Below are 27,726 nucleotides of genomic sequence, written 5' to 3' on the forward strand. Positions count from 1 at the left end.
TGGCCTCATAAAACGAGTTAGGGAGGAGTCCCTCTTTTTCTATTGTCTGGAATAGTTTCAGAAGGAATGGTACCTACCAGCTCCTTTTTGTACCTCTGGTAGAATTTGGCTGTTAATCTTTCTGGTCCTGGGCTTTTTTTGGTTGGTAGGCTATTTATTACTACCTCAATTTCAGAGCTCGTTACTGGTCTATTCAGGGATTTGACTTCCTCCTGGTTCAGTCTTGGGAGGGTATATGTATCCAGGAATTTATCCATTTCTTCTAGATTTTCTAGTTTATTTGTGTAGAGGTGTTTATAGTATTCTCTGATGGTGGTTTGTATTTCTGTGGGATCAGTGGTGATCTCCCCTTTATCATTTTTTGTGTCTATTTGATTCTTCTCTTTATTGTGTCTATTTGATTCTTCTCTCTTTTCTTCTTTATTAGTCTGGCTAATTATCAATCTTTTCAAAAAACCAGCTCCTGGATTCACTGATTTTTTTTTTTTTTTTTTTTTTTTTTTTGAGACAGAGTCTTGCTCTGTCGCCCAGGCTGGAGTGCAGTGGCCAGATCTCAGCTCACTGCAAGCTCCGCCTCCCGGGTTTAAGCCATTCTCCTGCCTCAGCCTCCGGAGTAGCTGGGACTACAGGCGCCCGCCACCTCGCCCGCCTAGTTTTTTTGTATTTTTTAGTAGAGACGGGGTTTCACGGTGTTGTTAGCCGGGATGGTCTCGATCTCCCGACCTCGTGATCCGCCCGTCTCGGCCTCCCAAAGTGCTGGGATTACAGGCTTGAGCCACCGCGCCCGGCCGATTCACTGATTTTTTGAAGGCTTTTTTTGTGTCTCTCTCCTTCGGTTCTGCTCTGATCTTAGTCATTTCTTATCTTCTGCTAGCTTTTGAATTTGTTTGCTCTTTCTTCTCTAGTTCTTTTAATTATGATGTTAGGGTGTCGATTTTAGATCTTTCCTGCTTTCTCCTGTGGGCATTTAGTGCTATAAATTTTCCTCTGAACACTGCTTTAGCTGTGTCCCAGAGATTCTGGTACGCTGTGTCTTTTTTCTCATTGTTTTCAAATAACTTATTTATTTCTGCCTAAATTTTGTTATTTACCCAGTAGTCATTCAGGAGCAGGCTGTTCAGTTTCCATGTAGTTATGCAGTTTTGAGTGAGTGTCTTAATCCTGAGTTCTAATTTGATTGGTCTGTGGTCTGAGAGACAGTTTGTTATAATTTCTGTTCTTTTACATTTGCTGAGGAGTGTTTTACTTCCAATTATGTGGTCAATTTTAGAATAAGTGCAATGTGGTGCTGAGAATAATGTATATTCTGTTGATTTGGGGTGGAGAGTTCTGTAGATGTCTATTAGGTCTGCTTGGTCCAGAGCTGAGTTCAAGTCCTGAATATCCTTGTTAATTTTCTGTCTTGTCGATCTAATATTGACAGTGGGGTGTTAAAATTTCCCATTATTATTGTGTGGGAGTCTGAGTCTCTTTGTAGGTCTCTAAGAACTTGCTTTATGAATCTGGGTGCTCCTGTATTGGTTGCATGTATATTTAGGATAGTTAGCTCTTCTTGTTACATTGATCCCTTTACCATTAGGTAATGCCCTTCTTTGTCTTCTTAAATTTTTGTTGGCTTAAAGTCTGTTTTGTTAGAGACTAGAATTGCAACTCCTGCTTTTTTTGCTTTTTTTTTTTTTTTTTTTGCTTTCCTTTTGCTTGGTAAATATTCTTCTATCCCTTTATTTTGAGCCTATGTGTGTCTTCACATGTGAGACGGGTCTCTTGAATATAGCACACTGATGGGTCTTGACCCTTTATCCAATTTGCCAGTCTGTGTCTTTTAATTCGGGCATTTAGCCCATTCACATATTCAGGTTAATATTGTTATGTGTGAATTTGGTCCTGTCATTATGATGCTAGCTGGTTATTTTGCCCATTAGTTGATGCAGTTTCTTCATAGTGTTGATGGTCTTTACAATTTGGTATACTTTTACGGTGGGTGGAACTGGTTTTTGCTTTCCATATTTAGTGCTTGCTTCAGGAGCTCTTGTAAGGCAGGCCTGATGGTGACAAAATCTCTCAGCATTTGTTTGTCTGTAAAGGATTTTATTTCTCCTTCACTTATGAAGCTTAGTTTGGCTGGATATCAGATTCTGGGTTGAAAATTCTTTTAAAAATGTTGAATATTGGCCCCTACTGTCTTCTGGCTTGTAGGGTTTCTGCAGAGAGATCTGCTGTTAGTCTGATGGGCTTCCCTTTGTGGGTAACCTGACCTTTCTCTCTGACTGCCCTTAAAATTTTTTCCTTCATTTCAACCTTGGGTGAATCTGATGATTATGTGTCTTGGGGTTGCTCTTCTCGAGGAGTATCTTTGTGGTAGTCTCCCTGTTTCCTGAATTTGAATGTTGGCCTGTCTTGCTAGGTTGGGGAATTTCTCCTGGATGATATCCTGAAGAGTGTTTTCCAGCTTGGTTCCATTCTGCCTGTCATTTTCAGGCACCCCAATCAAACGTAGCTTTGATCTTTTCACATAGTCCTATATTTCTTGGAGGCTTTGTTCATTCCTTTTCATTCTTTATTCTTTAATCTTGTCTTTATACTTTATTTCATTAAGTTGATCTTCAATCTCTGATATCCTTTCTTCTGCTTGATTTATTCGGCTATTGTTACTTGTGTATGCTTCATGAAGTTCTCGTGCTGTGTTTTTCAGCTCCATCAGGTCATTTATGTTCTTCTCTAAAGTGTTATTCTACTTAGCAATTCCTCTAACCTTATTTCAAGGTTCTTAGCATCCTTGCATTGGGTTAGAACATGCTCCTTTAGCTCAGAGGAGTTTGTTATAACCCACCTTCTGAAGCCTACTTCCGTCAATTCATCAAACTCATTCTCCATCCAGTTTTGTTCCCTTGCTGGCGAGGAGTTGTGATCCTTTGGAGGAGAAGAGGCGTTCTGGGTTTTGAAATTTTCAGCCTTTTTGCGCTGGTTTTTCCTCATCTTCGTGGATTTATCCATGTTTGGTCTTTGATGTTGGTGGCCTTCAGATGGCGTTTTCGTGCGAACGTCCTTTTTGTTGATGTTGATGCTATTCCTTTCTGTTAGTTTTCCTTCTGTCAGCCCCTTCTCCTGCAGGTCTGCTGGAGTTTGCTGGAGGTGCACTCCAGACCCTGTTTGCCTGGGTATCACCAGCAGAGGCTGCAGAACAGCAAAGATTGCTGCCTGTCCCTTCTTCTGGAAGCTTCGTCCCAGAGGGGCACCGCCAGATGCCAGCCGGAGCTCTCCTGTATGAGGTGTTGTCTGTCGACCCCTGCTAGGAGGTGTCTCTTGAGGAGGCAGTGTCTGTCCCTTAGCAGAGCTTGAGCACTGTGCTGGGAGATCCGCTGTTCTCTTCAGAGCCAGCAGGCAGTAACTTAACTCTGCTGAAGCTGTGTCCACAGCTGCCCCTTCCCCCAGGTGCTCTGTCCCAGGGAGATGGGAGTTTTATCTATAAGTCCGTGACTGCTGCTGCTGCCTTTCTTTCAGAGATGCCCTGCCCAGAGAGGAGATGCCCTGCCTCTAGAGAGGCAGTCTGGCTATAGTGGCTTTGAGAAGCTGCAGTGGGCTCTGCCCAGTTCAGATTTCCTGGCAGCTTTGTTTACACTGTGAGGGGAAAATGGCCTACTCAAGCCTCAGTAATGGTGGACGCCTCTCCGCCTACCAAGCTCCAGCATCCCAAGTGGACTTCAGACTGCTGTGCTGGCAGCAAGAATTTCAAGCCAGTGGATCTTAGCTTGCTGGGCTCCATGGGGGTGGGATCTGCTGTGCAAGACTACTTGGCTCCCTGACTTCAGCCCCCTTTCCAGGGGAGTGAAGGGTTCTGTCTTGCTGGCATTCCAGGCGCCACTGGGGTATTAAAAAAGAACTCCTGCAGCTAGCTCAGCATCTGCCCAAATGGGTGACCAGTTTTGTGCTTGAAACCCAGGGCCCTGGTGGTGTAGGCAGCCAAGGGAATTTCCTGGTCTCTGGATTGTGAAGACCGTGGGAAAAGCATAGTATCTGAGCCGGAATGCACCATTTCTCAAGGCACAGTCCCTCAAGGCTTCCCTTGGCTACAGGAGGGAGTTCCCTGACTCCTTGCACTTCCCGGGTAAGCAACACCCTACCCTGCTTCGGCTCGCCGTCTGTGGGCTGCACCCATGGTCTAACTAGTCCCAGTGAGATGAGCCAGGTACCTCAGTTGGAAGTGCAGAAATCACCCACCTTCTGGGTTGATCTCGCTGGGAGCTGCAGACTGGAGCTGTTCCTTTGGCCATGTTGACAGTTACCCCGACGTTTGTCTCTTTTACGAACACGGTATTTCTGTCTGTTGAAGCGTCACTGGGGAGAGACCTCCTTTACTTGGTTTGATTCTTAACACTCATTGTTGCTGAGCCATCGTGCTGGGCACGTGCCCAGTGCTGTCGTGCGTACATCGCATCTCATTCCCAAAGTAACCCTGCGAGATCCGTCATTTTTCCCCAGTTAGAGCAGAGGAATAGGGGACTCAGACAGGGTGGCTCCCAAGAACGAGGTTGTGCATGGCTGAGCCCTGATTTGGACAAAAGCGCATTGCCTTCCTCACTGAGTCTTTGATCACAGCAGTCAGCCCCGGCCTCTGTGCAGTGGGATGCTCTGAATGTCCTTGCGGTGCTTGTTTGTAGGGTTTGGGGTTTCTGACAGAAATTCTCTTTCTCCATAAACCTTGAGGGTCTCCTGTGCAGGTGTGGTCACAGGCCTGAGGGTGAACATGCTGACTGCCCTGGCATGTGCCCAGGTCCCGTCAGGAGTGGTGGGTGCAGCCTGCACTTCTCTTGGTAGCTCACTGACAAAGGCGGTCAAAGATGGGGCAGTCTTACAATGAGTAAAAATAAGCGGCTCAAGTTTCAGACCCTCATGGAGCAGGTGGTTTCAGATGTCAGGCTTTGAAAAGAAAATGTTGAGAACTAATGAGAGAAGCAGGTCTCCAATGCCTCTTCCTTGAGGGCTCGTGGGGATCAGCTGCTTTTCCTCCGAGCTCCCTGCTGCCAGCTCTCTTGTTCACTGGGCTCTAGGCAACCTTGGTGCTGGCACCAGGAAGAACCAGGGGCACAGGGCCCCCGCCAGCATCCTCAGGGCCATTAGCTTCAACTCAGGTTTTTACTGAAACCTCAATGTGCTGCTCTGTCCTCTGGGGTCAGCCTTGCTGGAGCCCCTCGGTGTGTGGGACTGACTGTTGCCCTCCTGGACTGTAGTCATCCTGGGAACTAGGCATTCCTCCTGAGAGGACCTCTTAACCGGTTTTTGTCTTGTTCTAGACCAGCCACTGCATTACGTAGTTGTTACTGAAATTTGAGTTGCTGAATTGTTTTTCAGTGTTACACCGCTGTTTACTGTTCAGACCTTCACACACACCGGGCCCTGCTGCTGGTTGTCTCCCTCCAGTGAAGCTTTGAGCCATTGCTGTAATTACCTGCCTTAGAGCGAGAAGTAGAGGTGGTCAGCTTGAGCTGTGGGTCATGTGGCCTAATCCTAGTTTCTGTGCACACGTACACAGAGATGTGTCTGCCCTTTGGAGTCTCCTGGCATCTGAGTAACCTGGGATTGTTTTTCAGTCAAACAAGATACCTGGAGTTCCCCCCTACCCGGTGTGAGGCTCCTTCAGCAGGGCTGTGATGGCAGCTGAGTGTGGATGGGGTCAGCTCTGGCCATGCTCTGTGATCACAGAGCTGTTAGCAGGAGAACCCACAGGAGGTCTGATCCGGCCCTTGGCGTGGGCTGAGGGGAGTGTGTGCCACAGGTAAAATGCAGGCTGACTGCCGGAGGTCAGCACCTTTTCCTGGTTGAGGCTGTATGCTCACTCAGATAGGTGGTGTGGCGGCCTTTTTATGGGCGCCTGGCTTCTGCAAGGTAGTGCCAACATGGTACTTGGGGAGGTGAGCCAGCTGTTAGGGTGGGAGCAGAGGCCCTGGGAGCTCAGAAGGGTAATGACAGCTGCTTGTTCAAAATACAGATCTGCTGATTCAAAGCTATTCATCTAAACTTCTGAAATACACACAGACATGGAAGGAGTTCTCATAGTGGTGATCCCTATTTTCCCTCAAACGAGAAGTAGACTTGGAATCCTTTTCTATATCCAGGATCCTAGTTCCTGCATTTTTTCCTCTGGTTCTTATTAGCATGTTTCACTTTATAAAATAAAAATATGCATTACAGTTGCCAAGTTGAAATTATTGGGATAAAATGCCCTACCACAGAATTAAAACCAAAATAATTGCTCATATGATGTCCCTTGAGGTGGTGAGTGGGCTCAGGACCCTCCGCCACCTGCTTAGCAGGGAGAAGGCTGGGAGGGAGGGGCTGCCTACTCGCACAGGACAGCAGGGGACAGGCCAGGGCACACCATTTGAGTCCATCACAGAGCCAGCTCTGGCAGCTTCTCTTTGGAATAAGAATAGAAACGAATTTTGTATCTGAAGTTGTTTATGTTTCTCTGAAATTCACATCAGTCAACACCCGGGTCACAGCTTCCTTTATCCTCTCTTGGAGAGGAACAGGGAAAGGGTTGAGAGAGCCCTGCCTTCTCAGAGGGCGGCTGAGCAGGCTGCCCCATCTGCCATGGAGGCAGGTGAAGGCTCATGGCGTCCACAGCTCCTACCATATCCTTGTTGCTTCTCTGCAGAGAATCTGGACGAGGCTAGAGAACAGAAAGAAAAGAGTCCTCCAGACCAGCCTGCGGTCCCCCACCCACCTCCCAGCACTCCCATCAAGCTGGAGGAAGGTGAGCTCTGGGTGGCAGTGGCCACCGCTGTGGGAGGGTGCACGGCTCGTGCGCGCTGTGGCGGAATGTGGCGGGAGTTGTGTTAACACCAACAGAGAAGTGTGTGCTTGCATCAACGCCAAGATGTGACACCTCTTTTCTCCTATATTGGTTCTGTCCTGGGTAACTCCAGGCAAAACAGATTTGTATGTGAGCTGTGACCAAGTAGGAAGGCTGGCCTCGGGGGTCGGAACCCACCGTGGTTGCTGGTGTCCGCGTTGCCCATTGCTCGCCCACTCCTTGTGCCGTGTTGTCATGCAGATGCCACCTCCGGAGGTGCTCTCCGCTGTGTGGGCCACACGCCGGCTGCCTCTCAGCCACCGTGTGTCTGTGGTGTGTGATCCCGGGTGTCTGTCCCTCGGTCTCGTACATCCGTGTCTCTCGTGAAGCCCATGGCCCTGCCTTTCTTCTTCTGTAACCTGATGGCTGTGACTGAATGCATAGATTCTCTCCTTGTGCTTTTTTCTTCCTGTGGCTGCATCACAAGCAGGAGACGGATGCACTAGAGAGTACCTGTTACCCTAGTAAGTACCGCGCTGCCTCCGCTCTCCACCGGTGCCCTGTGCTTTGCCTCATTCTCCTGCTTCTTTGTTGTTTATTAAGTTTTGTTTTCTGTTTATTTCAAATAAAAACAGAAGCCCCCCCTTTTTTGTACCCAGTCCCTTGGAGGCCTTCCTGGAAGTGGCTCAGTCACCTGAGCACTGTGCTGCCTTCAGCGGCAGCGGGTGCCTCCCTCAGGGCCTCTACGCACCTTGGTGCCACTGGAGCACTCTGGGCCTCAGAGGTTCTTACCTCCGGCCTTCGAGGGTCTCTTTGGATTGCTCGGTGGGAGGGTTTGACCACACTGGGTCAGATGTCAAGTGCAGCCTCGGTTCAGACAGGCTGGGGTTCTGCCACCTGCTGTGTGGGGTCGGATTGCCTTAGAGCTTTGCTGAAGCTGGTCCGAGGAAGGTGGGCAGAGGAGCGGGTATCGGGACCCTTATAAAGCCAGTGTGATGTTGGCTCAGAGGATGGCAGCTCTCCAGAGCGAGCGCCCTGGGGCAGCCTCTGTCCTAGCATCAGCCGCACCGTGCCCAGCAGAGCGGGCCCCACCTCCTCACAGAGAGCGGTGCCTGTGTGCCCACAGCCCTCTCCCGGCCCTCAGGAAGCCTGGCCTGGAATTAGCCTGGGGCAGCTGGCGGGGTGGGGGCGCTTCCAGCTTCCCAAAGGTAAAGCCTTGAGGGTTTGGGGCCTGGGCCTCCTGTGCTGCTCCTAACCACTCAGCTGACTCCCCTGGCCCTGATGTGTGGCTTGATTTTTAAACACTGAACAGCTTGTGGTGTCTAACCTGTCAGTTGCTGGTAACATTGTAGGCTGTTTACGAATGGAAACGACAAAGCGGGTGCCCGGTAAGTGTGGAAGGAAGGCGCCCCCAGGCCGTGACCTGAGGGCCGATTGCCCCTTCACAGAGGGCCACTCCTGATGCTGGTCGGGAGTTTTTTGCCCCGCTCCTTGCCTTAAAGGCCGTCTTTTTCCTTTTAATTAACTTCCATCCTAAACGGCTTTGTTCTTTTGGATGTTGACATCACACGTGCTGTGGGAGTTATGCACAATTTTCTACTGGCTGTTTTGGGGGAGACCAGGTGTTGTAGACCCAAATTTAGACTTCATTTCACGACTATGAATACATGCCCTTAGGGTGACAGGGCAGACTTCTCTTCACATAATGAAAGCGGGACGTCGCTCCTTTAGCTGTCCTCAGCTTGTGCTGCCGTCTGTCTTTCCGGTGGGGGGACCCACGCCTGGGGCGGAGTCTGGTGTTGTCAGCACACTGCCCACAAGAAGGAGCTAGAAACTACCCAAAACCAAGTCTGTGTTTTGTGATTCTAGCTCCGTCCAGCCATACAGTAGAGTAGACCATATTTTAAGTTTCTTGTCTTGGTAAAAATCCATAGAGTCAAATAAAATAGCAGTTTCCTGTGTGGGGTGCCCCCATCTCAAGCTGCCCTTTGAGATCTGGGCAAGAACCCTTAACCCCGTCTCTCACCTCACCCACTAGACCTTGTGCCGGGGCCAGCTACTGCAGATGACAGTGATGCCGCCACCTTTAAGCCAACTCTCCCCGATCTGTCCCCTGATGAGCCTTCAGAAGCACTCGGCTTCCCTATGTTAGAGAAGGAGGAGGAAGCCCAGAGACCCCCAAGCCCCACTGAGGCCCCTACTGAGGCCAACCCCGAGCCAGCCCCAGACCCAGCCCCGGTGGCTGAAGAGGCTGCCCCCTCAGCTGCCGAGGAGGGGGCTGCCGCGGACCCTGGCAGCGATGGGTCTCCAGGCAAGTCCCCGTCCAAAAAGAAGAAGAAGTTCCGTACCCCGTCCTTTCTGAAGAAGAGCAAGAAGAAGAGTGACTCCTGAAGGCCCTGCGCTAACACTGTCCTGTCCGGAGCGACCCTGGCTCTGCCAGAGTCCCCGACTGCGTCTGTGCCCTGTCCTTGTATAATGGAATGCAAAAAGCCAAGCCCTCCACCTAGCTAGGGGTCCCCTCACGTGAGCAGCCCTGTGTAGCCCTGGGCTGACCCAGCGTGTGTGCAGCAGCCCCACCCCACCCTGCCTCTTGTCCTCTCAGCCTCAGCTTCTGGGGGAGATGTGCTCTCCCCACAGAGGGGAGGCACTAAGTCATGGTCCTAGCTGGAAGGTACTGGAGGCTTCTGCAGCTTTGGCCGCAGGTGTCACCCTCCTGAGCCTTACCTTTCCTGCCATCCTTCCTGTTGTGAAATCAGCACATTCTGTTTCTGCTCAGCTTCCCCTCCACCCTAAGGTCTCAGGTGATGGACTCAGACTCCTGGTTCCATGTGGCATTCTCTCTGCTCAGTGATCTCACTTAAATCTATATACAAAGCCTTGGTCCTGTGAAAACACTCGTGTGCCCACCAGCAGCCTTGAAGAGGCAGGTCTGGGCCAGACGCTGGGCAGGAAACGCCAGCGGCAGATGGGCCTGTGTGCACTCAACGCGATGCTCTGCATGTCTGACCGATGTTCCCTCGACCACAACCAGATTCAGGAGCTCAGTTTTTTCACTTGGGACTCTGGATTCCTGTCATAGGGAAGGTGTATCAGGAGGGGAAGAGTCCTTTCTAGAATTTTCTTTGAGTAGGTTTACAATTTAGCTTATATTTTTTGACTGTGAACGTGAACAGGCTTTTTGCTTTTTTCTTTCCAGACCCCATAGTAGAGCACTTTTCACTTACTTGGGGGAGGTTTCAGGGGATCTGTTCTCACCGTTAACTCAGCCAGAAAGATATCCTAGTTGTGATAAAGGTAACTCGAGGTGGAGAGCAGCCCCGGGGCCCCTCGACATGGCCGTCAGTGAGGGAGCCTGAGACATGCGCTCCTTGGCTAATACTGTTGTTTTCACTTCCCTGGAAGAGGCTGGAAAAGGGCTCAGAGCTGCTGAGCAGGAACTGGAGGGTGACCCATTTCAGGAGCTGCCTGGTACCCGCCTGACTAGGTGCAGGCAAGCTTGTGTGGGTCCAACAGGCCCCTGATAGAGCTGGTGCCAGATGTGGGCTCAGATCCTGGGCACGATGGGCCGAGCCACCTCGGATCCCACTGATTGGACGGCCGAGCGAGAACCAGGCTGCTGCATGGCACTGACGGCCGCTTTGAGCTTCCTCTGAGCCGCAGGGCCTGCTACGCAGGCAAGCGTGCTGCCTCTCTTCTGTGTCGTTTTGTTGCCAAGGCAGAATGAAAAGTCCTTAACCGTGGACTGTTCCTTTATTCCCTTTTATCCCTTCTTTACCCCACATATGCAATGACTTAATTTTCACTTTTGTAGTTTAATCCTTTGTATTACAACATGAAATATAGTTGCATATATGGACACCGACTTGGGAGGACAGGTCCTGAGTGTCCTTTCTCCAGTGTAACATGTTTTACTCACAAATAAAATTCTTTCAGCAATTTCTTTGTCTAAATTTGGGAAGCAGTTTTATATTTTAATTTTTTTGTTCCCAAGTTTGTGTGCCGAAAGGAGACCTCCAAATGTTCATGTCCTGGTAAAACGTCATCTGCAGCCATGGGCGCGGGAGGACGTTCCACCTGGCACTCCTGCTGTCCCTCCCCACGGGAACTCAGGGCGTCCAGGGAGCTGCTGGCCTGTCCTTGTCCCCACGGTCCCAGTCTCACCGTCACTGTGTGCTCATGTCTGATGGGGAGGGCGCTGTCCAGGGGATACCCTGCCAGGGTGCCAGGCACACTGCCAGATACCACCTGGCCAGGGCTGACCCCAGCCTTGGAGGGGCCTGAGTCCCCAGGCTGCCACTGCAGAGGGGGAAACTGAGGGTCTTGAAGACCCTTGGACCCTTCTGGTCAGTGGAACCATTCATTCAGCTCTAGCTGCCTCTCCTGGTGTGGGTAGAGGCCCGGCTATGTATGGAGAAAGGCATTTGGTATAAAACAGGTGCTTTATTTCATCATCAGAAACCTGGTGCATAGTTTAGAAAACAAACAGAAACCCTGACAGCCTTGGAGTGCTGCCGCTTGGCGTCATTAATAGGAATGAGTCTGGAGGAGCTGCCTGGGCTTCCTGCTGGGGGGCCGGCTCCCACCCACAGGGTCTCCCTGGACTGGGAAGGAGGGGGGTCAGGCAGTGGGCAGGGCTCTGACCCAGGCTCCCACTCCGCCTAGTGCCCACAGCCTGGGCACAGTGGCTCAGCTACTCAGCCTTGAGCGTCTGTGCCGAATAATTCAGCTTCTGCAGGAGGAGGAAGGGGAGCAAAAAGAGCCCGGACCACGTGGTGAAGCAGGCCTGGGCCCCAGCCAGCCAGTACACTGCGGAGAGATGGCAGCGTCACCCAGGCTCCGAGGGGGCTGGCACTGGGGAGGTGAGAGCAGGTGCCCGGCCCCCAGCACTATCCCGCGCCCTCACCTGAAGCAGCCACCAGGGGCCCCGCGGCCCTGGCCAGAGCACCTAGGCTGCGCAGTGTACCCATGACCGTGCCCTTCTGCCCTGGTGAGCCTGTGGGGAGAGGCGTAGTCAGGGGCCACTGCCCTTCTCCGGCTCAGGTGGCTTTGGCTGAGGGAAGGGTCTTACCATAGCCAGCGACCATGGAGGACAGGCAGGGCACCACAACAGCGGCGGCTGGTGGGGGACATTGAGGAGGCTCCCATCAGCCCAGGGGAGGGCGCATCACCCAGCCCCTGCTACCTATCGGATCCCCTGCCAGGGCAGGGCCACTCACCAAAGGAGTACAGCAGCAGCCCCAGGCCCAGCATGGGCAGACAATGGCCCCAGCCGATGAGGAGGAAGGCAGGCACCAGCAGTAGGAGGGCCTGCAGGTGGGCACGGCAGCCTCAGCACAGCCTGTGCCCCACACGGCTCAGGGGACTGCCTGCCACCCGCTTCGGAAGGACCCCCCTACCCGCTTCACGGCAGCAACTTCCCCGCCAGGGCGGATCCGCCGGGCATAGGCACCCTGGATGGTGGCCATGGTGAGGCCGATGAGGAAAAACATCTTCCCCTGCTGCAGGCTGGGAGCAGGCGCGTTAGTGCAGGGTCACCCCGGGGCAGGGTCACCCAGGGCAGGGCCAGGGCGAGAGTGGCTGCCAAGGCTTCCTGGGGATGGGGGTTGGGAGGGGTCATCCCTGAAGCAGGGGCGTTCAGGGGGACAGCAGGCTGTCCCCAGATGAGGATCCACCTGCTGAACTGGAAGCGCTGGTGTGTGAGGAAGCTCAGCGTGTACTCCAGGCCCGAGAACAGGAAGAGGTAGAGGAAGTAGACGAGGCCCAGGCGGCGCAGGCTGCTGAGCCCTGGGGAGAGGTGGAGGGCGCTGAGAAGGCGACCACAGCAGGGAAGGGCTCCGCCTGGGGATGCGCAAGGGAGAGCAGGCTCCACACTTGGGTGGGTCGAGTCCTTACTGTCTCCAGTGGGTGGGTCCTGGCCACGAGCGACGGCTGAGAAGCGCAGCAGGGCCAGGGGGCTGAGCAGATCGGCCGCATCACGGAGCCCCGGGGAGACCGACGGCGCCTGTGGGGACGGGATTGGAGAGCCTGCAGGAGCAGCTGCTGGCCAGGCAACCCACGGACTGTGGCCTCAAGAGCCCCAACACCAAGAGGGCAGCCCAGCCTCTCTGGCACCTGGGGCTGGCACACAGGGGCATTTTACAGCGCTACGGAACCAAGCCCCCAGCCCCTGGGCCTGTGGGTCCTGGACCGCAGCCCTACCCGTTTCTCCAGCGGCAGCGTCTCTGGCAGGAAGCAGAAGATGAACAGCAGGTCGGAGGCTGCGAAGAGCAGGGCAAACCAGGGTGCCATTTCCAGGGGCAGGGAGGCTCCAAGCATAGGGCCCAGGGTGAAGCCCAGTGAGAAGGCCACCCCAATGACCGCCTAGAGAAAAGGCCACCTGAGCTGCACAGGGAGACCCAGGCCAGAAGTCCACACCCGGACCCCAAAGGCCCAGCCTGTGCACTTACCATGCCTTGGCTGCGGGCCAGAGGCGAGCCCAGGTCAGCAACGATGGCCGTGGAGAGGCTGACGTTCCCTTTGCTGATGCCCCCAATCAGCCTGGAGGCCAGGAAGGCCGCAAAGCTCCGAGAGGTGGCCCAGACTGCATATGAGGTGGCCACACCCATCTGCCCAGGGGCAGGGGCCAAGGGGCAGGGGCGGTCACTTAAGGCCAGGAGTGGCTCAGAGTAGGGCTTGGTAACCCAGGCAACACCCCTCAACCCTGCCCTATTTTGAAGCATCTGAGGGCCACTGTGTTCTCAATGCCTCCCTAGGGGTCAGGAGCAGCTCCTCGAAAGTCTGGCTTTGCAACAGGAGCCACTGGTCCCCCAGAGAACCCCCTCCAGGATGCGATGAGGGCCAACAAGTGGCCATGAGTGGCCCACAGCCACGTCCCTCCCCCCACCTAACCCCATGGGGCTACTGGCTGGGTGGGAGGAGGCTTCCCCAAGGGCACCCAGCCCCAGGGACATACCAGGCACAACAGCATCACCGGGCGCCTCCCCAAGCAGTCAGAGGTGGCCCCAGTGAGTGGCGCACACAGAAACTGCAGGACAGAGAAGGCTGAGCCAATGAGACCTGAGAGACAGATATCACCATCATGGGGCTGTGGTCTCGGCCATCAAGGCCAATGTCCAGCCCCATCCTGAGGGTCCAGTCATGCTGGGCCCTACACTCACAGGCCATGGCCCTTGAGCCGAGGAGGCCCCAATGGAGAGATGAGAAAGGTGACAAACCTGACACGCAGAGGCAAAGGACCATGCCCAGGAGCCAGGACGTGTGGGCAAGGGCACCAGATTGATGCCAGCCCAGAGAGTGGGAAGGGAAGGACTGACAATTGGGGAGGGGCCTGGGCTGGACCATGTCCACCAAAGATAGGACCGTAGAGAGCCCGCCAGGGGCACAGAGCCAGCCATACCTCCGAACAGGACACTGTTGTACCTCTTCTCCACTGGCATCCCGATGGCGCTGGCAAACCAGTTCACCCCACCCTGCCAGGAGCCATAGAGGGGGTCCTAGGGGATGAGGAGGCACGATCAGGGCTGGGGAGGTCCGATGGGCCTGGGGGGCGGGGGGCACTGTGATCGCAGGGCAAGGACTCACGTGGGCACGGTCGTGGCTCTCCAACAGCCCGGGCAGCAGGGGCAGCAGCAGCGTGAAGGCCAGGAGGTCCAGCAGGAGGCCAAGGAAGACAACGGTGACCACGCGGCGCTCTGGTGGCTGCTGGTGGATGGGTGGGCGCGGGGTGCAGCCTCCACCCCCTCCCTGTCCCATGGTGGGCTGCTCTGACCTGGCCTGGCTGGGGTGGGGCGGGTCGGGTGAGCGGGGAAAACGGGTCCTCCAGGGCCTGCCATACCCCCACACCCGACAGCTGGCCAGCACCCTAAAGGGGCTGATGGCAGAGGCTCCGGCCTACAGACGCAGGGGCCATTGTGGCCTGCGCGATGCCCCCGCCCCGACCCAGGCATCAGGAAACGCAGGCTTCGGGGCTTGCACAAGAAATCGTAGCCACAAAGGCAACGGTCCCCAGGGACCGGGGTGAGCACATCGTGAGCCCGGCCCCACCTCGCCCCACGGCCGCGCCTCCCACGCCCTCGTAACAGAGCGAGAGAGGAAACTTGAGGCCGCGGGGCACCCGGACCCCAACCCCAACCCGCGCGCCGAGATCCCGGCCCCTGGTCCGGACTCGGCCTCCCTGGCGGGGGCCATGGCATACACACCGGACGCGGGAGCACCCTCAACCCCGCGCGCCTCCCACCCCGCCATCCCGCGTGTGCCCCGGTCCCGCCCCCACCCCGCGCGCCCCTGGCCCAGCCCCACACCCCGCGCGCCCCCCACTCCCCCACCCCGCGCGCCCCCTACGCCCCCCACCCCGCGCGCCCCCGGTCCCGCCCCGCACCTGCCGCGGCTGCGCGCTCGGGACAGACAGTCGCAAGGCCGCGGAACACGCCGCCAGGGGCGGGACGGCCACGCCCGGTCACGCCGAGCCCCGGAAGTGACGAACATCTCGGTACGTTGTCTTCCGGCCGGAGGCCGCGTTCTCGCCAGTCCTGCGGCTCACTGCTCGACCGTGGGTTAGCAGCACCCTGACCGGAGCGGAGGAGCTGTGCCCCCGCGTAACCCGGAGGCCGAGACTCCCGGCCTGGCCTCTCTGGACCCACGACACCTGCCCCGCGGAGCGGACCCATGGGCCTGAGGTGTGTGTGCGGGGCCTCAGGCGAGCGTCGGCGCAGCCTGTCCCCCAGCCTCTGCGCCGTACGGGCCTGGCCCTCCCCGTGGAAGGACCGCGGGCTTCGGGACCCCACGCCGGCGGGCTGACTCCTGCCACGCACAGCGGTGGTCGCAGGCCTGGGGCAGCAGCACAGCCATTCTACTCGGGCTGCGTGAGCCGACCCCGCTGTCTCTGTGCAGCTACTTTTGCTGCGTTTGGTGCAGAGCCTAAAGTCCCAGGCAGGCGGCTGAGGGGGAAAGATGGTGTGAATTGGGTGGGCAGAGACAACTGAAAGCCACAGGACCCGGTTGGCACCTTTTTGGCCGCCTGGGCCTGCAACCCCGTTCCCTGGGTCACGGAGGAGCTGGCGCTCTTGCCGGGCGCAGAAGCACCTGACCCAGCGCTGGAGGAAACGGCCCCCCTGGGCAGGAGGAGCTTTAGACAGGAGAAGCCTTGGGCCTGACTGCTGCCCGTGCCCCTGCCCCGGGGCCAGCACACTCAAGGAACTGCGCCAACGCCCGGCCTACAGCCAGCTCCCACCTCCCCTCCCACCTTCTAAAATACGTGCGGATCTCTTGTGGCAGACCCCAACCAGATACACATGGGGAAAGGAATCAGGTGGCACACGCACTGCCTTTACTCCACCCAGAACTTCCAATTGTGGGTAAGAACAAAGCCCCACCTCTGCCTAACAGATGCGTTTTTCCACCTGCAGTCAAAAAGACAACCTGTTACTAGCTTTTTCCCCAGAGGACAGGCATCCCTATGAAACTGCCATTGCAGGCCGGGCGCGGTGGCTCAAGCCTGTAATCCCAGCACTTTGGGAGGCCGAGGCGGGCGGATCACAAGGTCAGGAGATCAAGACCATCCTGGCTAACACGGTGAAACCCCGTCTCTACTAAAAAATACAAAAAACTAGCCGGGCGAGGTGGCCGGCGCCTGTAGTCCCAGCTACTCGGGAGGCTGAGGCAGGAGAATGGCGTGAACCCGGGAGGCGGAGCTTGCAGTGAGCTGAGATCTGGCCACTGCACTCCAGCCTGGGCGACAGAGCGAGACTCTGTCTCAAAAAAAAAAAAAAAAAAAAAAAAAAAAAAAAAAAAAAAAAAACTGCCATTGCAAACTTGTAACAGTGAAAGAGAGAACCAGCTCCATCTTCTAACCTCCATGCTCTCCGTTTATTCCTGGGCGTAGGCTCAACTTTGGGAGGAACTTAGTTTAAAACAAAAATAATAGCCCTTTCCCAAAAGACACCTTTCCTGGGCACTAGACTGCTTTTGTGGGACTAAAAGATTAGCCCCAAGATTAGAAACTATGGTTGAGGAGTCATGCAGCTGGAGGCTACAGGATTCTGACCCTCCCCAAACTGCTCCTGGCTAGAACATCACTCTTGCAAAGCCTCAGATCAGTACTTGATGGATCAGCTGGCACCACCCAGGCTTATCTGATCTCGTGGCACCCAGGAACTGACTCAGTGCAAGAGAACAGCTTCGACTCCCTGTGATTTCATCTCTGACCCGACCAATCAGTACCCCTGACTCACTGGCTGCCCCCACCCACCAACTTATCTTTAAAAACTCCAATCCCCAAATGCTCAGGGAGACTGAGTAATAAAACTGCGGTCTCCTGCACAGCTAGCTCTGTGTGAATTACTTCTTCTCTATTGCAAATGCCCTTTCTTGATAAATTGGCTGTCTAGGTAAGAGGGAAAGTGAACCCATTGGGTAGTTGACACTTTATCCACCCTTCCAGCTGGATCACGCGCCCTCTTCGATGACGTGACACAGCTAGGGTGTATGAGCTTGCTGCCGGCACCTTCTGTCCTGGATTGGATAGCAAGGCTTCAAGGGAGAGCCAGGTGCCTGGTCTGGTCCCGCATTTTTTTCTGCCCTGTTTTCTTTTCCTCTTTGCTTCGACAGTTGGGCCAGGGTCCTGAGTGCAAGGGCTTGGCTTGGTGAATTCAAGTGGCAGTAGCTGTGGCAGAGAAAATTTGTAGGTGGGAGAAACCCTGCAGCCGTTGATAACAGCATCCTGGGCCTATACGGTGACAAGACAGCCAGCCTAGTTGGTGGATGTGACAACCCCAGACCCTTCTAGATTTGTGGATCCTTGCACCTGCCAGACATGTCTCGGAGCCATCAGGGGAGGCTGGGTAAGATACATGCCCGTCAGGACGTGAGCCTCATCTTTAAGCTGCTGGCTTCAGCCCAGCTGCCACCAGCGCTGTCTCTAGCCCGACTGCCACCAGTGCTGTCTCTGTCTTCCACTTTGCAGGGGGAGACTGGCTCATTCTGAGCTCCAGGCCTACCAGGCAGCCCAACCACAGCAGTCACTGCCTCTCACACTGAGGATGGCTCATGCTGTGCTCCAGCCGTGGCCTCAACACCTCCCAACAAGAACAAAGCCAGACTCATTCTCCGCAGCACCTTCTTCCTTGCCTAAAGATCCCACACCTCGTTAGAAGCCGGAACTGGGTCCTTGTCACCTTCCTCACTTCCCCAGTCCTGGTCTGGTTAAATCTCACCATGGTCACTCTGGCTAGACGTGTGACCTCCACGATGCTTCATGCACATACTAGGGCAGCCTGGGCAGGGCTGGTCAGTGTGATCTCATGTGGCATGAACTTGACCCTGGGCTGCTTTCCTGGGCTACCTGCCCTGGCTTGTAGCCCAGCAGTGGCTCCATAGTCCACTGGGGAATGCCTCCGCCTGTAAGATGGCATACCATATTGGTACAGGGAAACTCTCACTTCAGCACCTCCCTCCACAAGGTAGTAGGTCCAACAAACCATGCACCGTGAGGTGGCTGTGGCATTCAGGATGTGGCTCCATGGCCAGCTTGTCAAGTTCAAGGGGGGTCATTACTCCTTACAGCTCACAGCCCCTCCTGGGTCCAGTAAACCTGAGGGCCGACTTCTTTCTTGGTTAGTGCAGGGTAAAAGCACTTTAAAAAGCTGTCTCATCCATAACATGCACATCTGATTCTCACCTGAAACTGTATCGCAGGTTGGCACAGATGCAACCCAGTCTTCTCCCACCTCCCACAGTGCAGCGTACTGAACGGAAGACCCCAGCACCCAAAAGCATCCACTGAAGGACGTAAGCAGGGCAAGGCCAACTGTGGCTGTTCCAGCAAGGGGACTGTGGGTGACGTTTCCCTTCTCTGATTTCTAAGCTATTTGCAAACTTGTTTCATTTATAATAGAAAATATAATTTGCGTAACAGTCTAAATTCTACACATGAAGGCAAATGTCCATGGTTGACAGAAATTACACTGGCCAGAATCCCCAGTGCCAACCCTGGCAGCACCAACTGAGGGTTGTCCAGATGCAGTGAACCAGTCGCAGCTGACATCACGCAGACCATTCCCAATCCCAGAGGTGCATTTCAGAATTCATTTTATTTCATCAGGAGATGTTTTAACGGGAACAAAATTGCAGGGGGTGGGGGGTGGTTGGAGGTTGGAATCACACCAACATTACAGCATTACTACTTTAACAAAAATTACTTTTTTGGCTGGGTGCTGTGGCTCACATCTGTAATCCCAGGACTTTGGGGGGCCAAGGCGGGTGGATCACCTGAGGCTGGGAGTTCATGACCAGCCTGACCAACATGGAGAAACCTCGTCTCTACTAAAAATACAAAATTAGCTGGGCGTGGTGGCGCATGCCTATAATCCCAGCTACTGGGGAGGCTGAAGCCGGAGAATCACTGGAACCTAGAAGGTGGAGGTTGTGCCACTGCACTCCAGCCTGGGCAACAAGAGCAAAATTCCTGTCTCAAAAAAAAAAATTTTTTTTTTTTAAGCGACAGGGTCTTGCACAGTTGCCAAGGCTGGAGTGCAGTGGCTTGATCACGACTCACTGTAGCCTTGGACTCAGCTCAAGCAGTCCTGCTTCAGCCTCCTGAGTAGCTGGAACTACAGGTACGTGCCACCACACTTGGCTAATTTAAAAAAATTTTTTTGTAGAGACAGGGTCCTCCCCCTGGCTGGTCTTGAACTCCTGAGCTGAAGCAATCCTTCTGCCTTGGCCTCCCAGAGGGCTAGAATTGCAGATGTGAGGTAATGTCCAGTACTTCCTTGCCTAATTTATAAAATGTGATTTATTTTTTGAACTTTTTCCTCTTCAGAGCCTTCCATTCACCTTCCTGTGTGGCCAGGCTGTTAAAAAGCTGCTTTACTTTCCCTTTTCTTTCTGCATCCCTAAAAGAAACAAAAGGCAAATGCCCATTTTTGGATTAGTTCTTGGAGAGCGTCTTGCCCTCTCTCCCCCACATCAGAACATTAGCCACTGTGGCCACGTTCAGCTCAAACAGAGAGGAAGCGAACCTGCCTGGCTCCAGCCCCTAGCCAGAGCCAAGGCTGTGCGATGCCAGGTGCTCGGTGCTCTGCCCAGGGCCACATAGCACCAAAGCTGAGTCACATCACAATCGTGTCACACACACACGTCCCCCTCACCGTTCCATTATTTCTGAGAGTTGCATCCTCGCCAGGAACTGATTGTCCTTGCGGATTTCTCGAACAGCCCCTTTAAATTCTCGCTTGTGTTTGTGGATCAGCCTCTTCCTTTCCTGTTCCTCCTTACTACTGCCTTGTGTTCTTCCAAACTCGAGGCTATAATCAGAAAGCCAGTTAAAGAAGCAAGAATCTGTCCCCACCTCTCGGCCAGAGCCTGCTCGGGAGTGTGGCTTTGCTCTGTAGTCATCTGCTCAACTGCAGAACTGGCAGACACCCCCCGTCAGCTCCCACTGAGCCCACAGTCCCAGCTCCCTAGGGAGATGCTGCCAACACCCACACTTTGACCAGCCGGGGCGTGAACAGCTTCAGTGGGACAGGCTTGCTCTTCTCACAGGTCAGCGGCCGGCAGAGCTGCTTCTGGCTTTCTATTTCGGTCAGTGTGCTCTGACACAGCTCCTGAAAAACACGCAATCCCCGACGCCGCCATGACTCGCCTGCTGCGACCTGAGCTTCATGCACAGGCTCTGCGGCGTCCAGGCAGCTGAGGACGGTACTGCGAGCTCCCCGCAGCAGGACGGTGCCCTGCTGTGTGCCCACCGGTGGAGGGGAAGCCAAGGCTGTGGCTGCTCAAGGTCTGGCACAGCCAAAACAAAAGTAAAGCTACTCTCTTCCTGAAGAGGGAGGGCCTGTGTGCTGGCCCCTGAGAGCACTCTGAAAGGAGGGGACTTGGAGGCCATGATAGTCTGTGCTCCTCACAGCCAGAAACGTCAGCAGAACCCCTTTCCCAGACAAACTTGGCACCAAAGGTCATGAGCCACTTGCTTCATGAGAAGGCTCACAGGAGAACCCCCTTCTGCCGCGGGGGGCTGCGTGCACGCTAGAACCCAGGCGTGCAGACTGACGCTGGGTGCCAGGCGGGGCAGGGTTTCTACCAGTCTTGGCAATTTGACCTTATTTTCAAGCCAAGAGAACCAACAGATAGGTAAGGCCCACTTTCACCAAGACCTTGGCTTCCAGAAGAGTTGGCTAGTGGCTTCTGAGCAGTTTACTGACGTTGGTCCTACCCGCTTTCTCTTGCACAGGTGTGTCCTGGAACCCTGGCTGCCTGCACCCACAGACACAGCCACTCCTGGGCCCATCTGGATATAACCTTTGACTGCCTGAATGCCACGTCTCCATGGAGACAAAACTCAAGGGCCTGACTGGCTCAGTCTACGAAGACCACAAGGCCTGTTGTGCCCCTCGGCCAGGCCAACCCAGTTTTTTAAATGAAAGGCACAACCCACGGCCACATCAGCAGAAAGTGGGTACAGGATAAGGGGCAGAGCTAATGTCTCCTCCTCATCAGCCTTTTTTGACTAGGCGATGGGAGTCTGTGATAGCTGGCTTGTCTGCTCTATGCTCCAGGGACCTGGCCAGGAATGGGTCGAGTTGCTGTCCTCATGGAACTCTCATCCTAGTGGGGCAGAGACAAGGATGGTGTAACGTGCCTGGGGGTCAGTACCACAGACAAGACACAGGGAGCGTGGCACAGTGTGGGTCAGGGAAGGCCTGGCTTCCCAAGGGCATTGGTGTGAGCAGCACAGCTGTGAGGAGTTCCAGGTAAAGAGAACAACTCCCGAGACGGAGCCAGGCCTGCGAGGAGGCCGGAGCGCATGAGGGAAGGGCACGAGGCAAGGCTGCCAGGGCTGTGCTAGTGGTGCGGGGCACCCCTGTGGGGGCAGCTGTGGACATGGCATTGATGCCTTCGGCTCTAGCAGCATCCTGCGCTGGTGCGGGCTGAGGGGCGGGGTTGGGGCAGGATGAAAGGCACAAGCCACAGCCATGTCAAGCAGGAAGTGGGTACAGCCTGTCAGGGTCACAGTGAAAGAGAGGGAGGCGGATAGGCTGTAAGTGAATTTGGAGCAGCCCGTAGAGGACAGGATGTGCCCAGGATCAAAGACTCATTCTTGGGTCCACCTGAGACTGTCCACCGGGGCCTCCTGTCACCTTGTGCAGGATGGTAAGACCATCCTCAGAAAACCCATCGGGACTACAGAGCGCGGTTCAGAGCTGACTGTCCAGGACTAGCAGGGGCTGACCCCTGGGCGTTGGTGCACCCTCCGTGCGGCCTCCTGGAGTTGGCACACAAGGCAATAGTTCCCAGCTACCGCTTGAGATGCAGCATCTGCTTTACTCCAGCCCAGCACTGCTCACTGTCACTGCCCACTTTTAGGATTTTACTTTCCTTTCATGTTTGTGATTTTGCAGATGGTGTTGACTTAGAGCTGCAGCCTCAAATGACCAAATGCCACCATGCCACAGCTTGGCCCCAGCTCAGGGACATGTCTGAGCCCAGGTAAAGCACCCGAGTGGCCAGGAAGCCTCACCTGGAGCTCCTGGGGGTGGCTGCAGTCCGCCAGGTGATCTGTGAGGAGGGCTTGGAGAGGCCCCATGATGGCGTGGAAGGATGGCAGGGACCCGTACATGAGCACACAGCGCTTCAGCAGGGCCAGGCCCACAGCCAGGCAGGACAGTCTGTGAGGGCAGGAGGCAAGAAGAGGTCCAACTTGTTCTATTTGTCACTGACAAAACCAATAACGTGGCACACATGAACTTCCCCACTTCCACTAGGCTGAAAAATTCAATGTGGTCACCTTAGCTGGCCAGGGTTGGGCCCATACACCCATGGGCAAGGTAGGCTCAGTGTCAGGCCTAATGCAGGAGGGAAGGCTGTGGGAAACGCAGCACCAGCTGGGATGGGGTGGCTCTATTTTTGGCTCCAAATTATAATTTGTGAAATCAAACAAATGTATTTTGAAAATGAAAAAAAAAAGGGACACCATGCCTCAGAAAGGCTTTCACCCTCCATCAAGCCAAACGGCCGGGCAGCAAGTTCGCTAACAGCCCATCAGAAAGCATGAGTGGCTCCTCCTGCCTCTGGGGACGTGTAGGGCACAGGCCCCGAAGCGGGGTCCCCTCACATACCGGATGTGATTGGCCTCTGTTGAAGTCGGGGCCCTCAGTCCACTCGCCCAGCGGAGGGAGAGGCTGCTCTGCTGCCACGTTGCCACACCCTCTCTATCAGACACCACAAGCAGTTCCGAGTTCTTCCCAAGTGCTCTGAAAGGGTGCACCAGAGTGGAACCTGAATTCCAAGTGCGACAGGACAGAGATGGCCTGAACGTTACTGGGCTCCCAGCAGGCTCTGCAGCACCAAGCCTGTGGAAGTTCACTCTCCAACAGACACACACTGATTTGTATGTTTCTGGGTTGTGCCAGACACTGAGTTTCAGTGTGGGCAGGGACACCTCAGGGGAAGGGGGAAAGCTCTGGCAGGGGGTGCGGTGAGAGCCAAGTGCCTGATCCTGCCTGGGAGGCCTGCTTGCAACAGACGTCCTGGGACCTACTAGGCACCACATGGGGCTGATGAGGTGCTCAGGCCACATCCAGGAACAGACTGAAGTCCCTGCCCCTGTTGGGAGACAGGCAGCAAACAGCACCCCGAGGAGCAAATGGACCAGACAGAACACGAGAAAGGAAAGCAGAGGGGCAGGGGGCAGACAGCAGGGTCAGCCAGGGGTGACGGTGCAGGGCGGGAGAGGCCTGAGGGGGCAGATGTCAGCAAAGGCCTGTAGGACACGCAGGAGTCAATCCACAGAGAAGGGCAATCCAGGCTGAGGGCGTGGCTGCAGGGGGAGGGATGGAGACAGGCACAGTGGGGCAGAGGTGCCAGGCCGAGAGAGAGGGGAAGGTGGTGGGTCAAACCCCGTCCCACACTCCCCCAAAGCCGAGATGCACGCCCCCTCCCTGACTCCACCCATGCCCAGCCTGTTCCGTCACAGCCCTTCACACGCAGGACTGCAGCAATCTGCAGGTGGCTCTCCCTGAGGCAGGGAGCATGTGGGCAGCCGTGCCCCTCTGGCACCCAGCACCAAGCCTGACAGACAGGAGCCTCGGGAGCCAGGGGCTGGCAGAATGAACCGGAGGAATGGCCAGATTCCTCTTGGAAGGGACTCTGCTGGCAGTGTGAATGACGCCAGAGCACCTGTTCCTCAGGTCAGTCCCCTCGACATGCAGGCGCTTGGCACTGCACAGTGAACTGGAAATTGAGGGCGGGGGTCTTAGCCTTGAGGTCCAACTTGTGGTCAGGCTGGGAGAGGCATCTGCAGACACGAAGAGTTCAGGACAGAGGCTGCACAGCTCCTCGCCCCGCAAAGGGAAGCAGCAAGTGCTGAGGAAGCACCCAGGAGCAGAGTTGGCATCAGGGGAAGGGGGAGGAGCACAGGGGCTGGGGTGAGGGCCCAGGAGGGCAGGCAGTGGGCAGACTGCTCCTCAACCCAGCACTGCTCTTGCCGCCCTCCCTCCCGAGTTCAGAGCATTACAGAAGCAACACAGCAGCGCTGCCTGTGTGAGCCACACGAGAACTTTCACACTGCCTTGTTGTCATGTAAGAAAAAGTAAAAAGGTAAAATTGATTTTAACAATAGATCTTATCTAACCCCAAATACCAAAATATTTGTGATTTTAACACATAATACAAAAAATTAAGATATTTTAGTATTTCTGGCGCTAAGTCTTCGCCACCTGGGCATATGTCACACGTAGGGCATGTCTCAGTTCAGGCTCTGGCCACTGGAGAACACGCTGGACAGCACAGGTCACCAGCAGCGCTGCTTTTCCCCACGTGGCGTGTGCACACGCTCACACAGAGGGAAAGAGGGTGCTACTCAGGACGGCGGGTGGCAGGTTTGTATGCTTCCTCTACTCTTCCATATTCTAAACCTTCTACAATGAGTATGAACTACTTTAAAAAACTCTAAAGTATAAAATATTGGTAGGAAGCTTCTTCAAATCAACTCACCTTGGCTGGCTTTGTTTGGAGTTGCTATGTAAAGAATCCCAAGCAGAAAATTAATAAGCTCAGGTATAAACCTCTGGGACAAAGCCACATACTCCAGGAACAGGCAGCACACGAACAGGCCCTTCACCACGTCCTGGAGGGACAGGACGGGGCACTGGAAAAGAGTATTTGGGGGGTTACTGTCCTGGAACGATGCCATGCCAGGCTAGGCCAACCACCGGCTTCCCTGGTGAACCACGCACCCCACTGAGCTCCACGTGTGCAGAGGGAACCCCGCACCTTACGGCAGTGTTGAGAGGATCAAGTGAGATGACAAAAACATAAAGAGCTTTAGTGATTTTTTTCCCTGAGACAGAGTCTCACTCCTGTCGCCCAGGCTGGAGTGCAATGGCACGATCTCAGCTCACTGCAACCTCCACCTCCCTGGGTTCCAGTGATTCTCCTGCCTCAGCCTCCGGAGTAGCTGGGATTACAGGCATGTGGCACCAAACCCAGCTAATTTTTGTATTTTTAGTAGAGACGGGGTTTCACCATGTTGGCCAGGCTGGTCTTGAACTCCCGACCTCAGGCAATCTGCCTGCCTCGGCCTCCCAAAGTGCTGGGATTACAGGCGTGAGCCACTGCGCCTGGCCAGAGCTGTACCATTTATAAAGTTCCTTCCACCCATACAGAGCGTACGATTACTGCAGTAAGCATGTACCAATCACATGCCTAATAAAGAAAAAGGAACAGCTTGAACTTTGTAAGCCAAAAAGGGAACAAAAGCCCTTATCATCACACTGGATAACTTCACCACTAACTCGAAAGGTGGTTTTCTGGGGTCCCACCCTCTGTAACCTTGAGGTGCCAAACCAGGCTCTCCCACTCCCACCCACACCTCGGGCTGCTCAAGCTAGGGCTCTTTTAGACGGGCCCTCTTATGCCGAACCCCAGTGCTCAGTCCCTGCAGCCCTTAAACAGCCACGCCCATGTTCCACAAGGCCCCAAGGGGCTGTGGCTCTGGCCGCCTGTGGTGCAGCAGGCCGGCCCCTGCCGTGTGTGGAGAGGACGCACCTTGGTGAGCAGCTGACTCAGGCACACGAGGGCAGGGGTCACCACCGGGTGCCAGAAGTCGGAAGTTGGAAACAGCAACCTAGTGATTTTCAAATAAATGAGCTGAAAAGAAGTGTTACCATACAGGTTAAAGGTGGTAAATGAAGTCCATCCATATGCCCTCCCCACACACACTCTGGAGCCAAGAACAGGCTCTGGGGAGGAGAGGGTGCATCTCCCTGGCCCAGAGTTCTGGCCTCAGTGTCACAGAACAGGCATCCAACCACCGTGGGTCCAACAGCTAAACGTACAGTGAGGACACTGTGCTGAGGCCCGTGAAGACTTCGCCGAAGCACTCAGCAATGGTTATAGACACGGGCTCAGATCCCGTTTTGGGGAGCTGATTAAAATCATTAACCTAAGTCCTACCTACATTTTTAAGCTTCTGCTAACTATTGTGAATCCATTTCAACACAAACGCCAGGCAATAAAAAGCCTATCTCAGCAAGTATTTCCTTAAAGTTACTAAAGCTGAAAATACAGCATGAGGCTGTTATAAAATTGTTAAAAATCTTAGTGTTTCAATGTCTCCCAACCTTTGAATAACACAGAAACCGAGACGAGTTGAAGCCAGTCCAAAGGCTTGGCCTTTATGGAAAACACTGTGGTTCTATTTGCCTTCCAACGCTTCTGTCACTGGACCAAATACGGCACCATTCACGTGGAGTCAAACCAGAATCTCCTTGTACAACCCACACGTTAGTCCGTGGCTAGTGGAGGAGCGCCCTCCCCTCCCAGGCTCGCTGCCGCGCAGCTCACTCCAGATCACCCGGGAGGCACAGGGTGCGGCCAAGAGCATCGTACCCATCATCGGCCTCCTGTGACACCAAACAGAACCTCCATGGCAGGGGCAGTGCCTACACTGAACTCTGCTTACCACGTCCAACCCTGGCCATGTTGCCCGGCCTTTGGTCTCAATCATTTCTTCCATCTCATGCATGGCATCTCGGAGAACAAATCTGACAGCGTCACTTGCAGATTCAGGAAACATCTGGCAAAGATTATATAAGTGCCTGTTCAGCAGAAATGTAAGTCAGGAGAGAATGACTTTAGATAAGAAACACAAAAACCCTGCAAGCCATTTTCCTATGAAATCACCTGTTGACTGAGCAAGTAAGAACTGGATGAATGCTGCTTTTTCTAACAGCATTCTTAACAGTCTACACTCACTTCTGCCATTTCCTAAACACTCGGCCATAACATTATGGACTGGAGGTGGTGGGGAAACAGTTTGACCCGTGGTAACAGCGTTGTTGGGGCGCCGCTCTGTGTGGCGGCTGCCGCGGACAGCTCCAAGGCACGTTCCCTATTAACTCATTCATCCCTCACGACAGGCACTTCTTTGATAGTGTCTCCATGTACACAGAAGATGGCGTGGAGAGCTCTGTGCGGCACAGGGCAGGAAGCTGGTGTGTGCTCTCACGGACACGACACCAACACACACCTCTCAACCGGTAACTCTGCCTCTGGCATTCTAGCCACCAGCCCCGGGGGCCGGGAGCCGCTGAGTGGGTCACACAGACTTCAGAGTGCAGCGAGGGCGGGAACTCGCCCTGGAAGGCCCCGTGCAGACACACTCCCCGGCATGCAGAACCACCCAACTGGGTTTCAGTGAGGGGTGAGGGGCGGGGTGTCTACCATGCTTTCCAAGTATCTCTCAATCACCCAGAGCTTGAAACTTACAATGAGCCCCCCCATCCCAGCCACAAATCTAAAGGGGTTCCCTTGTTTCAAAATCAACTTGTTTGTGGTTAAAAGTCAGTCCCAGCTCTACAGTGGCTGGAGCGGCACGTGTGAGAAGCTGACTTGTGCTGTGAGACTCACAAACCCTGGGTGACCACCCGCCCACCTGG

The 27,726-nt window shown here is 54.6% G+C and overlaps 3 protein-coding genes and 1 long non-coding RNA gene across 14 annotated transcripts in view; 2 read left to right on the forward strand and 2 right to left on the reverse strand.

The window, feature by feature from the left end:
• ADD1 (adducin 1) overlaps positions 1-10,743 on the forward strand; it is a 92,912-nt gene extending 82,169 nt beyond the window's left edge. For 2 of the 9 annotated variants that reach the window (XM_010384389.2, XM_010384388.2), the window contains 3 exons: positions 6,656-6,754; positions 7,284-7,317; positions 8,832-10,743. In XM_010384389.2, the coding sequence (XP_010382691.1) occupies positions 6,656-6,754; positions 7,284-7,317; position 8,832 (134 nt within the window). In that variant the 3' untranslated portion in view covers positions 8,833-10,743. The remainder of the gene's footprint in view (positions 1-6,655; positions 6,755-7,283; positions 7,318-8,831) is intronic. The other 7 variants (XM_010384383.2, XM_010384385.2, XM_010384390.2 and 4 more) reach the window with 6 other exon arrangements.
• Positions 10,744-11,213: 470 nt separating this feature from the next.
• MFSD10 (major facilitator superfamily domain containing 10) lies at positions 11,214-15,252 on the reverse strand. 3 transcript variants are annotated; one of them, XM_010384391.1, is made up of 13 exons: positions 15,171-15,252; positions 14,375-14,570; positions 14,190-14,286; positions 13,746-13,849; positions 13,240-13,398; positions 12,992-13,153; positions 12,686-12,794; positions 12,466-12,577; positions 12,190-12,298; positions 12,010-12,100; positions 11,862-11,909; positions 11,697-11,786; positions 11,214-11,599 (listed from the first exon to the last, which is right to left on the reverse strand). In XM_010384391.1, the coding sequence occupies exons 2-13, from the start codon at positions 14,543-14,545 to the stop codon at positions 11,484-11,486; spliced, it is 1,368 nt and encodes a 455-aa protein (XP_010382693.1). In that variant the 5' UTR covers positions 14,546-14,570; positions 15,171-15,252; the 3' UTR covers positions 11,214-11,483. The 3 variants fall into 3 exon arrangements, with proteins under 3 accessions (XP_010382693.1, XP_030775920.1, XP_030775927.1); XM_030920060.1 differs by having other exon boundaries at positions 14,375-14,566; positions 15,171-15,222; XM_030920067.1 differs by lacking the exon at positions 11,862-11,909.
• A 3,235-nt stretch (positions 15,253-18,487) lies between these two features.
• Positions 18,488-19,710, forward strand: LOC115893978. Its single transcript, XR_004054030.1, has 2 exons — positions 18,488-18,859; positions 19,450-19,710. It is a non-coding gene; the product is annotated as an uncharacterized LOC115893978 (long non-coding RNA).
• NOP14 (NOP14 nucleolar protein) overlaps positions 18,669-27,726 on the reverse strand; it is a 31,888-nt gene continuing 22,830 nt past the window's right edge. Inside the window, exons 11-18 of the mRNA XM_010384392.2 lie at positions 26,751-26,886; positions 25,835-25,936; positions 24,782-24,935; positions 22,906-23,065; positions 22,308-22,455; positions 20,276-20,394; positions 19,939-20,094; positions 18,669-19,683 (exon numbers count right to left, since the gene is read on the reverse strand). Of these exons, the coding sequence (XP_010382694.2) occupies positions 19,584-19,683; positions 19,939-20,094; positions 20,276-20,394; positions 22,308-22,455; positions 22,906-23,065; positions 24,782-24,935; positions 25,835-25,936; positions 26,751-26,886 (1,075 nt within the window). The 3' untranslated portion in view covers positions 18,669-19,583. The remainder of the gene's footprint in view (positions 19,684-19,938; positions 20,095-20,275; positions 20,395-22,307; positions 22,456-22,905; positions 23,066-24,781; positions 24,936-25,834; positions 25,937-26,750; positions 26,887-27,726) is intronic.

The sequence above is a fragment of the Rhinopithecus roxellana genome, chromosome 2, assembly GCF_007565055.1.
Source record: "Rhinopithecus roxellana isolate Shanxi Qingling chromosome 2, ASM756505v1, whole genome shotgun sequence".
Taxonomy (NCBI): Eukaryota; Metazoa; Chordata; class Mammalia; order Primates; family Cercopithecidae; genus Rhinopithecus; species Rhinopithecus roxellana.

Coding starts and splice junctions, on each gene's coding strand:
- MFSD10 (XM_010384391.1), bottom strand. CDS start 14,545: ATGGGACAGGGAGGGGGTGGAGGCTGCACCCCGCGCCCACCCATCCAC. Junction 12,299..12,465: donor CAGCGCTTCCAGTTCAGCAG/GTGGATCCTCAT, acceptor GCCTGCTCCCAG/CCTGCAGCAGGGGAAGATGT. Junction 11,910..12,009: donor GCTGCTGCTGTACTCCTTTG/GTGAGTGGCCCT, acceptor GTCCCCCACCAG/CCGCCGCTGTTGTGGTGCCC.